Source organism: Tachypleus tridentatus, chromosome 13 (genome assembly GCF_004210375.1).
Source record: "Tachypleus tridentatus isolate NWPU-2018 chromosome 13, ASM421037v1, whole genome shotgun sequence".
NCBI classification, from domain to species: domain Eukaryota; kingdom Metazoa; phylum Arthropoda; class Merostomata; order Xiphosura; family Limulidae; genus Tachypleus; species Tachypleus tridentatus.
Window position 1 is genome coordinate 152,009,618 of NC_134837.1, and position 18,027 is coordinate 152,027,644.

Sequence of the window (18,027 nt, forward strand, 5' to 3'; positions counted from 1 at the left end):
CTTTGGTACAGTTAGTATTGCTATAAACCTCGAAAGCTATAGCTGTGATAAACGTTTATTAATCGAAAAGCTACAGACATTTGGCCAGGAATGGTTACAGATTTTAAACATTTAATTTTAGCGGATTAACATACGACATTAATATTTTTACAAAGATATTATATAACTTCAGCGGTGAAAAATTTGCATGTGATCAGAAAATAGCTAGTCAGCTCATCGTTAAATGAATTGTGCCTATATCTACTCGGAATTAATTCGCTCATCGTGAACCGTTGATAACATATTCAGTTCCAGACCGGATAGAAGACTCAAGTTTGTAAAACTTTTGTATATAGATGAATATTTGTGATAACTGTTATCATAATTGTGTTATTATATGTATATTAAAATATATTTGTATTAAAAAAGAAAACTGTGTGTATCAGTACTGTTGTCAAATAAAACAAATTTGATACCTTTTGACATTTCATTAACATTTAAGTTCTAATTAAAATTTAATTCAGTCTCAAGCTATTTAAAATTGTTATAAGTAATATCATAAATCGGAAACTAGTCCGAGATAAATTATAATACGTAATACAGCTCTACCTGGTAGCCACGTCATTAGCATACTATAAAGTTGAACTACAATTAATATCGTTTAATGGTATGTATATCACTTACATACATGATATACAGGATAGAACTAACTATCCCTCCCTGAGAAATGGCCTGCATGGCCAGGTGGTTAAGGTACTCGACTCGTAATCCGAGGGTAGCGAGTTCGAATCCCCGTCACAACAAACATACTCGCCCTTTGAGTCGTAGGAGTGTGATAATGTTATGATCAATCCCGCTATTTGTTGGTAAAAGAGTAGCCCAAAAGTTGGCGGTGGGTGGTGATGACTAGCTGCCTTCTCTCTAATCTTACACTGCTAAATTAGGGACGACTAATGCAGATAGCCCTCGTGTAGCTTTGCGCGAAATTCAAACCAAATCAATCCCTGAGAAACACCCACCGCTGAATTAAAATACTCCGAGTAGATGCCCTCTACATTTTCTGTTGTCAAAAAAGTTGGATAACCAGCGAATAATTCCTGTTGGTAATTTTATTTGTATTAATTTGCATCTTAAACTATTACGCTATAGAGTGCTAAATACTTTCTCTATATCGATAAAGCGAGTAATAATACATTTATTTTGGTGAAGGCTATTTATTACGGTTTAAGTTAGCCTAATTAAATAATTAGTTGTTTGCCGTAATTTTCTGAAACTATTTAAAAATTCAGGCAATTTGAAATCCAACTGCTAATTATTCACTCTAAACTTTTGCTTATACAATTAGTTAAACTGTTCGGTCAGTAATTTTCCCGCCTTATTCGCTGGTTTTCCTTGCTTCAAAAACATAAGTACATTTGTTTGTTTCCAAGAGGAAGGGGTGTATCTCGAATTTAGGGATAGAATTAATAATGCTGTTAATTGATCAATCTATTATTATCTTTTCTTTTTAATAGCATTGTTTGTATATGGTCATCTCCTGGTGCTTTCTTTTGGTTAATTTTATAATTAGTATAACTTCGGATTAAGTTATTGTGTTTATTTTTTTGTGTTGGATTGTGATTATTATTTTGGTAGATTGTTGTAGTGGTCGAAAAATTTTTTGTGTAAAAGTGTTTATTTGTGTGAAAATCCATTTACTTTGCTTGTCAAAATGTTTATTCATGTCTGGTTCTTGATGTATTTTAAATATTTTGATTAATTGGTCTTTAAAAGCTTATGCTTTTGTTTATTTGTGTAGCGTAATGTCGGGTGTCCGTGAGTGTATTAAGTATTTTTGAATTTGTTTAAATGTGTCCAAAATTTAAAACTGAACTTTGTCTTCGTGGTATTTCACCTGTTACAAAAGGCTGAATTTTGCGCTTACCACGATTTGGATGCCATTTGTTGCATATCTCTTTCTGGTTGGTCCTGATGATGAACCGTATTCATATGTTTTCCAATTCCATAAAGTACAAGAAATATCTGCGTCTTTGAAATGATAAATCCTTGATGTGAACACATTTTTAAAACCTGTGTGTGCCTATTTTACGTCGAAATTTCCTTCCTTAAACCAATCAATTTTTTGGTGGTATCACACTACCTACCGAATACCAAACTTTATCTCCGTTATATTTTATTCCATCATGACTGTTTGAAGGGTGTACTTGACACGTGACTTGCTGATTAGCATATTCAGACTCATTTTAATATAAAGTACTCAACCCCGTATGCTTGAATTTTTAATATTGTAATATTAAACATCAAAATATAAGATATCACATAGAAAATTTATCAGTACCAATATATTCTATTTTGCAAAAGCATCAAAACTATGGAAGCTGTTGAAAAAAATTGCTCTGGTCTCATTGTATTATGGTGATAATAAAAGGTGTCCACATTAAAAATGCTGCGTTACAGGACAAAAACAACAACAACCAGGACATGGCAGTAGCTAGTCGGTGTTCTAAAGTGAAACTTGATTTAATAACATTAAAACCAAATGAACAGCTATGAAGCAAATGAAGCAAAGATCCAGTTCACTGAAGACAATTGTTAATGTCACTATTTTTTAAAACAGAATCATTAAGTAAGTGATAAGTACTATAAAGCCGAGCATCTTAGAATTATCCTTTGCGATGTGATTGGTTATTAAAAGAAGAAGTCAACTCGCTAAAGCTAAGCCTTATAGACGTACTATTTCACAAAAGAAACTGTTGCTTATAATTAGATTACACACTACAATGAAGTTTCTGAAACACCTTGATAAATTACACCATTCAGGTTCAATTAAATGGAAACTTTATTCAAAGCATACCTAAGGCTCGCTTGACAATAGTTATAGTTCGATTGCTGTGGGCATTTTCCCGTTATTGTAAGATTTTAAAATCCTGCCTAAGTTATATTTTGTGTAATAAAGACGGTTGTTTAAACAAAAACTGAAGTACATAAGCACATTTTGACTGCACAAACTAAAATAAAAGTTGGAATTACACAAATTATAAAAATCGTAAATGCAAGTAAAGGTTAATGAACGGCGTTAATACGCCTGATATAAGGTGCATATGATTCTCTCAAGTAGTTATCATTCCGAAATACTACAAAAAACGTTAAAAATTTTTTATATACATGGTAAATTTTCCAGGCTAAAAAAAATATGCTTTAGACATGTAAAAACATGTGTAAATATGAATAAATTATTTACGTTATTACTGTGGATAAGAGAGTGTGTTGACATTTTTTAGAGTTCGCATCCCCGTCGCGCCAAACATGCTCGCCCTTTCAGCCGTGGGGGCGTTATAATGTGACGGTCAATTCCACTATTCGTTGATAAAAGAGTAGCCCAAGAGTTGGCGGTGGGTTGTGATGACTAGCTGCCTTCCCTCTACTCGTACACTGCTAAATTAGGGACGGCTAGCACAGATAGCCCTCGAGTAGTTTTGTGCGAAATTAAAACAAACAAACAAATATTTTTAGACGCTTATTAATAAAAAGCAATAATATATGTACGGAGAAAAGGTATCTTGTAGCTACAGAGTTATCCATACAGAATATTTCTAACAGCGTTCAATATTTGTTACATTAATTTTACATAAATCGAGTAAATAATACCATGAGAAGTGCTATTATAGTTGTACGTGGCGTATTTTACTTTGATTCTTGGTCCCCTTTACATTAATATCAAATGTTGCTTGGATTAGTAATAAAGTTATGAAAAACACATTTAGCACATGAAATATAGCTTGATTTAACAGAAAAAAAACAGGTATAGATTTAAAGTTACAATTTAGAGTCTTTTCTAGTAGCACTAAATTTAACACTAGAATTCAAATAGTTAAAATAGATTTTAACATGGTGACGGTGATAAATTCTGGTTAATATCAGTTTTCAGGTAGCGTTTCTTACAAAATAATCTGGTTTGGTCATATCCTGTTCATTATTCTGTGGATAACTTAGAATAAATGTGTTCGTGCCATTCCTTTAGTAAGATGTCACAATAATTATTTCGACCTTGACGTGTTGACCTGATCAAAACATGGTCATTTCTGGCAGTATTTTTTTGGCGTCTACTAGTGGACTTTCCTGAAAAAAACGTTTTCTGTAGTACAATGTTTCAGGATTTTAGATTAAAGGTACTCTAATGTTTTTGCAATATCCGTTTGTTTTATACCATTGTGTACAGTTGAACAATTTGAGGCCCTATAACTTCTAGCACATGACGAGGAACCACTCTATATCAAGAACAGATAAATTATCTAGAAAAAAACGTTAATCTGTTTCGAAAAATGTTATGCCAGAAACACACTCTTTTACTATGCGTGTTTTGACAAATAAATGCTCAAAAACATATAAAGAATAGGCTTGTACATGTTTGTCCGATCATACGCTAATTTCCATGTTACTACTCGGGTATTTATTCAATAATTACTCCATGCGTGTAGACAATAACATTGATATAAAACAGTACGCAAACTTTTTCTTTTGCAGTGTGATGTTCCTATTTTAGAAGCAACTTTAGGTATTTTCGTAGACTTGTGTTTGATGTATGTTTCAGGGTGAGAAGGTAACTTGTGCACCATATTGTTTTCCTTAGCCACACGGGATTACATGAATCTCCGTATAATTTAGAAGCCAGTGAAATATTCTATTATAAATTTTTGATTATTCAAATCCGTCTTTAATTAATTGTTGTTGTTTTTTTAATTTTGCGTAAAGCTACACGAGGGCTATTTGCGCTAGCATTCCCTAATTTAGCTCTGAAAGATTAGAGGGAAGGTAGCTAGTCACCACCACCCACAGTCAGTTTTTCGATTACCATTTTATCAATGAATAGTGGGATTGACCGTCACATTATAACACCTCAACCTACGCACGACTGAAAAGGCGAGCACGTTTGGTGTGATGGGGTATTCAAACCTTCGACCCTCAGACTACGAGTCGAGCGCACTAACTACCTAGCCATCCTGATAAAGAACTACTGTTTTGTAAGCAATATTTTCAATTATAGTCAACATGTATAAAAATGTTAGGTTCTAGTTTTCAACGCTTTTTGCACATTTTACCTACTTATTTTTCAACTCATTTTCATCAATATTATTGATTATAATAGTCCAAATAACTTTTAATACTAGTTAACACTTATGAAATTTAAGTTAGCTCAGGGCATAGATTTAGGACTAACCTATAGTTTTTGAAAGCTCTGTTCTATGCGGGTCTTATTAATAATACAGATTAGTCAAACATAATCTGGTTTACTAGGTCTAGAGAGTTCACCAATATATACAGTGGAAAGTAAGGAAGGTTCTTTAAAGTTCTTAGAGCAAATATTTTATATGTGAATACTCTGGATAGAGGTTTGTCTAGAGAGAGCCACGTTTAGGAAAGCATAGTTATTTTTTAGATCTTTAAGAATTCGAATTATGCCTAAAGGGTAGAACAGTCTTGTTTTTCTGTCTTTCATACAGATTGTTATACTGTTAATTCGTAAGTGACCTAGGTCAGTTTCATAGTTTTAACTAATTTGTTGTGTGAATATTTTGTTTAATATACGGCATATTCAACAAAATTGTAGAATTTCTAGTCTACTTTTACATTAAAGCACAACTTGAGGTTATTCCTAATGGTTTCTTCTAGTAACGTTAAGCCTGGATATGACAAAGAATTATCTGATCGTTATGTATACAAGGCACTACCTATATGAAATACAATTGCATGTTTGACGTGACACTTGTTACAAACGGTTTCATGGTCATTAAAAATACACGAAGGAATGTAATGTTTTTATACTAAATTGTGTGTACGTATAACTTTAAGCAAGTCTATTAGCTCATGCTTTCATAAGGAGACAAGTTGAGTAGTTAGGAATACGTTTATAGGAATAAATAACATTGAACAATTTACTGCAAGTTACTGAGTCAAGCCAAAATATGATCTGTAATATAATGCATAACTTGTTGTCAAATTAAATCTGATGGTTTATATTCAATGTATTAATATAATAGCCATTAAGCATGGATTTATAAGGAATTATTTTTAAAACGTGGGTTAATTATGAATACAGATTTAATTTGGGGTATTTTTATACCACAAATGTTCAACATTGTTATTGTTTATAGCTCATTCCCATTTTAAATATATATTTTTTAATTTCTAGCTTCTATAAGACAAATGAGTATAATATTATTATAGAGGTCATTGCTCACTATTACATGATTTAAAGAAATTAAGAAAAATCTTATAGCCCGAGTGTTTTTGAAAGGTGGACCTTTCTTCTTCAGGGGCAAACTGGGATTGCTCTAAAGAAGAAACGCCCGTCTTTTGAAAGCGTTTAAGCTATATGGTTTTTATTCATCGTTATCAAGACATCTTGAAACTAGTGTGTTTTTCTGACACCATGAACATGATTTATAGAAACCAATATTGCATAAAATTTAGTACTTTAAATAATGACAAATCAAATCGTTAACAAAGAATAAAAAAGAGAAAGATGTTGGTTTATTATGTGATCAGCACCAATATTTACTTTCTTCATTATTATTGAGTAAAAATATTGTTAATTGAATTTTTAGTGGCCAAAAGTACTAAGTATAAAACCCTCAACTTGACAGTAAGAGAGTGAAACGTTTCTATGAGTTGTTGTAATGATAACTGAAATGACGAAGAAGAAAATATTGCGCAGCTAACATGACATGATATTTTCAGTTTGACTTAAGCCGTATCGGGGAAGTTCTTGGCCAAAATTATAACTTTTTCTAACTGTAACTATTGGTTTCAATGATAACTCTTACCAATAACAAAGTATAGCATCTCTTTTTATTTTATTTTACTGTGATGAATTTTGAGATTTCTTCAACTTCTTGTAGTTCTCCACAAAACCCAATGAATATTTACACAATCCACGAAAGAGCACTTTCTGACGTTGAAATCCACCAATGTGATCAAGCCAGGAGAAACAGATTTCAGGCCTTTTTCACATATTTCACAGTTGATAATAATCAAACCATTGATCGTTCATTAAGTTCACCATTAAGTCTAAAATAGATGATCAAATAGCCCACTGGAAACTTTTAAGAAGAGATAACAATATAATGATTCTTTATACGTCCCCCCAAAAAAAAAATTTTGGAAAAAGGAAATAATATAATAAGAAATAATTTCACCAAGTGTCCTAAAACGAAACAAAAACATTATTTTCATTAGAGTTTTGACAGGGAGTTATAAAAAAAGAAAGAAACAAAATATTTACATATGAGTAGTAACAAGAGAAAGTGAAATGAATAAATAGCTCTGCGAAATGTCTATTGAAGAAGGAAAGCAAAAAATAATAAATATTTATTACCTGAAATGTCTTGAGTGAGATAGAAAACAAAAACTATAAAAAAAGCTGCTCGTTTTGTTGAGAAGAATCCAGAAAAATTACCTCAAAAAAACAACAAAAGAGAGATATTGTGCTTTGATAAGAAGCGAAAACAAGGACATGAAATAATTGACAGTAAAAAGAAGATGGGAGACTGTATGTTATCCTGATGGTAATTATATAAAAGCAGGAAAAAATGTGTAAGTTGGCTTAAGAATAATCAGCAAGAAAAAATATTTTCCTTTTTTGGACAAATTTGACTACTGACAGATAAAGAAAAAGACAGTTAAAGGTCTTTCCCCTTTATATTGACTTTCCTTGGGATAGAGTTTAAAATTTAAAATACTGCAGTAAAAAGTTTTAGAAATAACATAAAATTTGCATATGAGTACTGTTATTATTTAGTAAATAAAACCGTTGTTCTTATTAATCAAATCGATTCCTACAGAATGAAGAAAATCGGTTAACAAAAACATATTCAATTCAGTAAGTGGTTTGATGTGAACAGCATGAGTCATTTTTATAGTAAGGCTGAAACAAACAAAAAAAGGTTTTCTTATATTTCATGAACTCGGAGTGAAATCATTGCACATGTTAAACTTATACTCAGTGAATGTATCTGCAAATTGTCAAAAAATAAAGATGTTCAGTTAATTCTTTATCCAAACATTTCTTACATATATGTATTTTCTAGTATGAGAATACAGTTATCACAACAAAAAACAATTATGTTTCAGAAAATAAAATTGTAAAAATTCTTAAGCTATTTGGTAAATAATTCGAGCTGATTATATACAATATAAGTACCGAACCTATTGTAATTTCGTGTCAGCATAAGATCGTACTTTTTATATAATTCAACTACTTGCAAAGCTACCTCATGCAGAGTTTCTGAAAATTTTAACAAATTAGGTTGAAACTTTTTCGGTCGCTTTATTTTTACTATTTTATTCTTAATTCGGTTACCGAGCTACACAAATCCCTAGTAGAACATTTGGGGTAAGAAGCACATTAAACAGTAAAGATTCAGTTCAAACAACACTTTAAAATATATTCTATCGACTTATAAGGCTGTTCACAAATAAAAAATACACACGAAAAAAGAATTATAAGGAAAAGAAAATCCACTTAAAACAGTCAATCTGTAAATTCTTTTTGTTATTATTATTCTCTTGTCAGCCTAAAACAAAAACGACTTGGTATATTGCACCCAAATCGTTTATAGAAAGCTAAATAAGATACTACAAAAGTCGTAGAGGTATTGAAAAGTCGATATGTTTCTTTTATGTTTTGTTAAGCTAAAAACATCATACTTATAGTGTAAACAACGTTATAATTACCCCTTGAAATTAACTATCTTATAAATATCTCGTGTTTCTTTCAAAATCTTATGCCCGGCATGACCAGGTGGTTAAGGCGTTCGACTCGTAATCTGAGGATCGCAAATTCGAATCCCCGTCGCACCAAACATGCTCGATTTTCAGCCGTAGGGGCGTTGTAATGTGACGGTCAATCCCATTATTCATCTGTAAAATAGTAGCCCAAGAATTGGCGGTGGGTGGTGATAACTAGCTGTTTTCCCTCTAGTCTTTCACTGCTAAATTAGCGACGGCTAGCGTAGATAACCCTTGTGAAGCTTTGCGCGAAATTCAAAAACAAACAAAACTTTATGTACCTGATGAAACAGAAATTACCAATCAATAATAGATGAACATTAGATGTGTGTAATATGCTTTGTACACTATACAACTGCTATTTTTAGGGAGCTAATCCCAATATTATGAATGAAGTGAAGCAGTAAAAATAATACAACATAACATTAAATTTGATTACACCCATTCATGTAATAATTACTTTAATATACACGAAGCTTTATTTAGAGCGGTTTTAGAGGTATATGTTTTATTTGAAAAGTTTACTTTCCACTGGCAAAACTAAGAAGTTGTGTTTTCATCTAGGCATATACTCGCCCATTGCTATACATTATATATATAAAATTTAGTTACGGAGAAACTATAAGTTTCTACTGTATTCTTAAACAAATCTCCATGACAATCTGCAGCTGCAGCTTAAGATTTTACTTTTCAAACTAATGCGATAAAATAGTTAGTAGCTTCAGTGAATCATCATTAACCGTATCAGCTACCCACTAGCTATGTTTATTATTATTGCAATGAAATAAAGTTAACTACCATATCTACAAGGTAATCCTTTGCCCATAGCTAGTAAATGGTTCTTTTTTAAACAATAAATTTTAAATTACTAAAACACGAAGTTGAAAACTTTTTAAACCTTAATAGCACTTGTATATTAATTATACAAACAATCTTAACACAGTTACCTTTTTAAAAAATTAAAACATTCTTGCATAAGTTACATGTTACCTCTTATATTTTCATACTTTCATTAGACAGGCTTGTATTTTCTTTACAATCTAATATTATAAAGCTGGTTTCGATTCTTGAGAGCACAGATAGATCAACAAACCAATCACTACTTAATCAAAAATATGATCAGCAACCCTTCTGCGTTATAATTATGATAATTTGACAGACGATGCTCAGTTTTAGTAGTTTTAAGTCTATGTATTAGATAAGTAAAAAATACGAATGTAATAAAATAAATAAATAAGACTTCTATTGAGAAACCACCTTTAAAAACTTGTTTGTGACTTGAATAAAAAAAACATTTGCTGGAAACGTTGCCAAGTAAATACATTACTACCATAATTTTTAAAAAAGATTTTTCTCTAAAAGTCTAATTTATTTATTATATAGTTTTATTACAATCAAATGGTAATAATATTTCATTCTTTAAAATTCATTCCATTTAGAAGAAGACAATATTTACTAATTTTATTAAATTAAACATTCTTGTATCTGCTCAAGTGTTATCAAGTACTTTTAATTGCAATAAGTTTCTTAGTTGTGTCATTAATTTAAATATTGTACAATATTTACTTTTTAAAGTATTGTGGTTATTGTATTTTTTCATTAATGATACTTCCTTCTAAAATAATAAAACTACATCTGATATTTGAAATAATTTTAAACATGTCTCTAGAAGAGAGAGATTAATTTATAGTGATCTTTGAGAACACTTTATTAAGTAAAATGTTAGCTTTTGTTTTATTAAAGGATAAAAAAATGGATGGTAACGTAGTCACTAAGTGAAATATTTTGAAAAGTATTTTCCTTATTGGACCAACTACTATATCTTATTGGTTAAGAAATTAATCAAACATAATAGTCAATTGTGTTCTTTGATATATTGTTTAGGCAGAGTATTCATCAAATTGTATTTTTGTTTACACATTTACAATTTCTATGAATCTGTCTTATAAAAACATTGTACTTATATTGGTTTTTTTAACCTTTATATACAAACTTTATGCAAAAACTAACTCCTTACTTTTCTTAAGGACCTTGGTTAAGGTGCTCTGAGGGTCGTGGGTTCGAATCCCCATCGCACCAAACATGCTCGCCCTTTCAGCCGTGAGGGCATTATAATGTTGCTCGTTGGTAAAAGAGTAGCCAAAGAGTTGGCGGTGGGTGGTGATGACTAGCTGCCTTTCCTCTAGTCTTACACTGCTAAATTAGGGACAGCTAACGCAGATAACTCTCGTGTAGCTTTGCGCGAAATTAAAAAACAAATAAACTTTTCTTAAGTTGGTATGTATGGTTTTCAAGTAAATTTCGGTAACATTTTAGCGGAATTCCAAAAAACTAATAACTGTTAAATGAAAACATGAAATGTTAGATATTTTGTTACAATGGAAGAAGTTTTAATTTATGCACTGTGCTAAATTTTGTCATACATAAGCCTGTTTCGTAAAATATAACCAAAATTTTAAAAGTAGGATTGCAATAAAAGAACGACATGATTATGAAATAAACGCGAAACTACTGAACTGGAAGGGAAATATTGTTATTGTATGTATGTTATAGGAAAAGCATAAAAATGTTTGTTTGTTTGTTTGATTTTTTTAACGTAGAAAGTTTGTTTATTTTCTTAGTGCAAAGTTACGCAGTGAGATATATACACTTTATTCATCGAGAGGATTTTTTTTTAATTTCGCGCAAAACTACACGAGGGTTGTATGCGCTAGCTATCCATAATTTAAAAGTAAAAGACTAGAGGGAAGGCAGCTAGTTATCACCATCCTTCGCCAACTCTTGGGCTACTCTTTTACCAACGAATAGTGGGTTTTGCCGTCACCTTATAGCGCCCTCATAGCTGAAAGAGTGAGCATATTTGGTGTGAAGGGGATTTGAACCCACGACCCTCAGATTAGGAGTCGAGTGCCCTAACTACCTGGCTATACCGAACCACTATCTGGAGAAAATGAGTCATAAGTTTAACGCAGAAAAGTGGCGAAGCATATGGAACCAGCAGGCCTAAAATTGGGATAGAAATAATGTTAATTATATTTTTTTCACATATCTTTTAATTTTCTCATTTACGTTCTCAAATTATAAATAGAATTTACTACAAGAAAGAGAGTAACGGAAAGCTCTTGTTTTGAACACTGTAGTTCCTACTTAAAGTTGAAAACTGTATAAATAGATGTTAATTTGTACATATTAAAAATTCTTAACTTTTATATTTTGTAAGAATGTTTTAAAAATTTTGAATAGAGAAAAAATGACAATACAAAATATAAACTATTAAAAATGGTCTGTTGTTTGAGACGCGATCAATTTAAAAAATATAATTTGTAAACTGCAAAATGTTGATCCATCTTTAAAAACAATTCTTATTTAGTTTTCTACATTTATTATTTAAAAATTTCCGTAATTTTGTGAGTTTATACCAAAATAAAAACTATGAAAATAACTTTTCGATTAAGAATAGTCGCATAGTAGCTGCTCCCTTCTTTCTTTTCATTTGATTAGAAGGGCGATATTAAGGATAACTATGCTGAACTTTACAGATCTTTGATTTGGCCGTTCAAGCTAAAAACATTAAATATTTTATTTATGACAGAAAGATTGAACAATCACAAACATTACAAAACGGATTCTTCAGTTAACACATTTCGAACAATTGTGATCTTTTTTGGTGTGCATTTATTCTATGCAACATGTTGTATAATATAATGCTTCTACTTTATTTCCACTTTAGCTACATATTTATTTTGACCATTTTTCCCCAAATATTCCAGAGCTACTTTGTCGTTGATCATAGGTTCCATAAATGGTAGTAGTTACAGAGTTCAATCCGATATACTATTGATAACAGCATTGAAACTTCATGGGATTTGACCATTATTGTCATTATATTTTCTATTAATAAGCCAAATTTTGTTAAAATATTCACACATATTCTCTTATTTTGTAACATTGTATACTATAAACTTAAATATTTGTCCCTAATTTTCCTTACTCTTAACTTAGTTAATTTCAGATATGTATAAATCTTAAAATATGATTAACATGTCATATAATACATTGGGATTTCCATAATATGCATTTACTTGTATCGTTTCAGGAGGTTTGGGCTCAATACATTTCCGAGTTTTGAGAGATAGAAGCTCGCTTTTCAACCTAAAAGGTGGTAATCTTGTTTATGTAACTGAGTCACACGTTGATGTAGAAACACTAATAGCTGACCATCAATGCAAAACATTATTGTCTTTTAATTTCTCTCAAAGCACGTAGAAAAGGTCGTTTGAACACTAATAACGTGATATTCCACAGTAATTTTTGCACATTCTGTGCTGACCGTTTTAGCAGGTTAAGGATTTTGCGGCATGTGAATTATATCAAGAAAGTCTTGTGAGTACAATGCTGTTTTGTTGGCTTAATTTATGTTACTTAGATTTATAACAGAAGAGTCGACATAACGTATATACCATTTGTGTTATACTTTTGTATGTAGTTAATATGAATGTTGATGCAAAATATTAATTAACTGAAGTGTGTATTATTTCTAGTATTCCATCGTAATGACTGCTTATGTTGTGTCAACTGTAGAGGTCGAACTCCGAAACTTAATTTCATAAACCCTCAAGCTTATTGCCTAACCTCTGAGGGGGTCACTATCCTAAAACTTGTAAAGTTAAACATGCTGAAGAAATACTCTTACATTCATTTACACTAAATTTATTTTTTTAATTATCCAAACAGAAGATTTCAAAATACAGTGCACGCAACTTAAGAGGCAATGACTCCTTGCATGTTTTTGTAAATTCACCATGAAAACGAAATATACCAAGAATAGTGTTATACATTAATATGTTATTATCTGATATTCTCCTCAAGGAGACTGCTCTCTATCAGTTGATATAAGATATTTTCAAAGCGTAAATAATAATAACTAAATGTTTGTTCTTTGGTTGGTTCATTGAAACTTCTAAAAATGTTAAAAAAGATATGTTCAAGCTATTAAGACAGTATTTAAATAAAGGATTCAATGAGCTACATAAATAATCTATCTTTTACAAACTCATTGAAACCATGACAGAAAACATGTTACCTTTCAGAACACTTAAATGACTGAAGAAAACACTCTATCAGGTAATTATGTGTTATTGAAATATTTAAATTTTCCTTATCAAATGAGAAAATAGATCAGTCTTTAACCTACTATATTAATCAGACAACAATTTCCTGAAATAAGATAAAATAGGTATTTTGACCATAGAATTTACAATGAAAATAAAAAACTCAAAACTTATTTCATATCTGATTCAAGTCAGATTAAACACAAGGTTCAAAGCAGTAGTTAGCAACGAAGAGGTAGAGGGAAGGTTGAATTTTCATGAGAAATTGGTCTTTTAATCCATTGTTTGTAATATTTTTACTACTACCTTAACCTTTTACGCCATTTCACAATTAATATTTATTATTGAGATCTGGAGCTTTCATCATATAAAATCTGAGGAAGTTTAAAGTTTTTCTACAACTTACTTTTTATACCACATTACGATACCGAAAGTACGTGTAAGAAGACACCTCATTTCCAGTATAAGCCACATTTATTATTTTACAGTAATTTGGAGTAAACTAAATAATGAAACAAAACAATTTTAATACAGTAACAGCAAAACGTGAACTTCAACTCCACACTAATCCAAAGCACTACAATTCACACTTAAACACACACACACAAAACTTTTAGTTTGTGGCATGAAACACATGCATTTTTTATATGATAAAATACGTTTAAATATTTTCAACACCACATTTTTATCTACAATTGTTCTAAAATTGCTATATAGGCATAAAACAAATGACTAATTATGACTATGTTTTATAAATCAAATTTAAACTGTTCGCTCTTACTGATTCAATGTGATGTAATAATTTTGAATATATAAAAATTTTCATCTGATGTAAGATCTAAGAGAGCTGTATCTATATGTATTTACTATAAATTTGGATATTAAGTTTGACATAAAACAACTGTTGTAAAAGCCATTATTAAATTCAGTTACAATAATTTTACACGTTTTGCTACATCTGATTTAAGAATTGCAATTATTCTAAGAGTAATAACCATACTGTATTAGAGATTTTGTGGTACTTTTGTTTAAAATGCATTAAACAAGTTATAATACAGATAAGTGAATATAGTAAAACTGAGTTAAGTTCTCTTATTTCCGACAAAAATGGTTTCAGTATTTTCTGGATGATTAGAAAAATCTTTATGAACTTCGAGAAAATAACGAGAATTACTTAAAACACTGTATTAGTTTTGATACAATTTTAGCATAAGTTTTTAATGACATGAATGGTACATAAATTTGTAGCTCACCTTAGAATCCGTTGTATAAAATAAATATAATTATGTGAATATCTATTACGTCGTGTTACCATATTCATCTATTGAGAATATTATTTCTAAATTTTTATACAATAATGTTCCTCTTTACAGGGTGCCACGTAATTTTTACAGGGAGTATTAATGAAATCTCTGACCATTTTTAATAGTTATACACGATGTATATCAGAAATTAAAATCAAATCTACTAATCTCAGTTTACACTATATAAAAAAAGCCAACCAACAACAACAAATTATTTGCAAGTTTAACCAAATAAGTCATGTTATATATTGCACAAACCGCAAATACAAAATGTACTCGCATACAACCACAGGGATGATTAATAATAACACTTTTTTACTTATATATCCTTCGTGATGATTTATTTAATAAATTATTAAATATAATATTTTAAAATAGAAACCTGTTGTGTACAAAGGTGGTTGACAGAAAGTCAGACCTGCCCAATATTGATAAAATACAAACAAAGAAACTATATAGAAAATTTGGATTTTCTTGATATTTAACTCCTTCGTATGTATATACGTACTGTAATTTATATGTTATATTTTAAACCAATATAAGCAAGAAAATACATCCACTACACTGGCACCTACTTATTACTAATTCAAATCTCTCCAACACATCCCTGGGCAGTCTCATTCTTAATTTGGGTTGTGTTCAAAAAACATAAAGTCCTGAAAGAGAGACAAAACAAAAAGAGTATTTGTTAATCTCAGATACGTCAAGAAGATTAAATACTAAAGTATTTACTAAAGCAGTAGAAAACGGCCTACTGTATTATATGTTTATCATAACATCTGTAAAACCTAAAAATATGGTAATTTCAAACATAAACATAAATAGAAATGACCCTCCAGTGGCACAGTGATATGTCTACGGACTCACACAGCGAGAAACTGGATTTAAATACCCGTGGTGAGCAGGGCACTGATTGCTCTTTGTGTAGCTTTGTACGTAACTACAAAATAATAAATGAAAATGGTTAACTTTTATCATTATTTTTCCCACCCCCTAAGTCCTTACTATATGAAAGTTTAATTTTATAAATTCTTCATTTTTACTTTAAGCTCCAACAACACTCTTTCTGTTGATAAGTGTCCAGCTTGTTTCTACGTTTTTCTACCAGCGAGTTCAGATGGTTTGAAAACTGGTTGTTTACTCTTAAATGCAGCATGGATGAAACAAGGCTAGATGATGCGCTAGTTTCAGTTACTTCTGACTAAATTATTGCTAACCATTCTATTTGTTTAATTACAGTTCACACACCATTTTAGTACAATTCCAGTTGGCGTAACGTCATAGTTGACTATAATTACACAATATAGCTGAAAAATATCCTCCTATTTTAGAGCTATTACAACGAGATTGCTGGTGTTTAGATACAAAACAACAGGTTTGATTGGTAAAAACCAGAAAAGTTTAAAACATGCTAGTACATTTGTATATCTTATTCTAAACGCTTTGTTACAAACCACTGATTCTGGATTTTATTTATTGCTGGACTTCTACAGAATCCTGTAATTTTCGCCGAGGTGATTCGGACTTTCTCTAATGTCTCAGAAGTGTAGGTGATTCTAAAGGTATTTTCGATTTACTGTATCACAGTAGTTTTACATCTAGCTTTTTACTTCGCAAAAATTTGCTTCAAGTAATTACTTAAAATCTAATTTAACTTTATTCAGCATTAGAAAATTTTTGATGCGTAAATTAATCCTCATTGGCTCAGTCATCAGAACCTCAATAAACGTATATAAAAGGATACCCTCATGGGTACTTGTAGCCGTAAGCAACCACGCTTTACTTTGCAGTGTAACTAGGATAAATCATTTGTAGAAACTGCCAAACTTTCATTGCATCTCCTGGCCTTAATTCCATCCTGTGGATAGTTCAGTTTTCTGCGTAGACAAATCTATGATGAAGCTCTTTCATAATTAATTTACAGCTATCTAAACTGTTTTCATCCAGTGTTCAAAAACTAGACCATTTAGGGCTAGAAGAAAGTAATGTATGTTGGTTTTACATCTAAGCATTTAGTGCAGTTACCTGTCTGAATCACCTCCAGAATATGCCCAAATTTCCCTTCTTTGTACCCTTGTTAGATAACAGATTCATTTATTTCACTTTGGCATTAACTGCTGAAAAAAGTAAGGAAAACCAACCCATATTTCCAGCCTCTCTAGAACATCTACATGTAAAAGAAACAAAATTAAATAAAATAGTTTGAGATAATTTTAAAAATGTGTCAAATCCTCACTATCAGAAAGCACGTTCCAAGAAGAACAGCTTTTATGTTGACATCCAAATTCATTGGGAATGTAATACCAAAAGTATCTGCATCCGTCAAAATTTCTTTAACTAATCCTGCCCATTGTTTAGAAATTTTTCCAACTTCTTTACTTCCATCACGGGAAAGTACCTGAGGCAGGAAAAAGTAAAGATCAGAAATCACACCTGATTGTACTATACGATAATGAATTGCACTACTTTTCTATCACGAAATATCACTTTGGCAAGCGCCTTGCAGATAGCAACTGTGTAGCTTTGCGTTGAAAATAAACAAGTTAAAGATATTTTATTTGAATTTTAGCATAAAACTACTCAAAATCCATTTGTGCTTGTAGTCCCTGAATTTAAATTGATAATTAATTAAAAGAACCAGTTAACATCTCCTCTTCATCGCTATCTCTTGAGTTAATATTTTACCAATGAATAATGGAAGTGAATGTCACATTATAATGCTCTCATGATTGAAATGGCGAACATGTTACTCGACGGGTTACAGATTAACAAATAATCATATTTTCATATTTTTAATTTTTCTGAAGATTAAATGAATAAAGTGATATCAAATGTTACAAAAAATA

General features: G+C 30.8%; 1 protein-coding gene across 4 annotated transcripts in view; it reads right to left on the reverse strand.

Annotated features, from left to right (window-relative positions):
- Positions 1–11,656: 11,656 nt before the first annotated feature.
- Positions 11,657–18,027, reverse strand: part of LOC143238721 (phospholipid scramblase 2-like) — a 31,150-nt gene continuing 24,779 nt past the window's right edge. For 3 of the 4 annotated variants that reach the window (XM_076479197.1, XM_076479195.1, XM_076479196.1), the window contains 2 exons: positions 17,418–17,579; positions 14,333–15,837 (listed from right to left, as the gene is read on the reverse strand). In XM_076479197.1, coding sequence (XP_076335312.1) covers positions 15,805–15,837; positions 17,418–17,579 — 195 coding nt within the window. In that variant the 3' untranslated portion in view covers positions 14,333–15,804. Of the gene's footprint in view, positions 11,770–14,332; positions 15,838–17,417; positions 17,580–18,027 lie in introns of those variants that run through there. The other variant, XM_076479198.1, reaches the window with a different exon arrangement.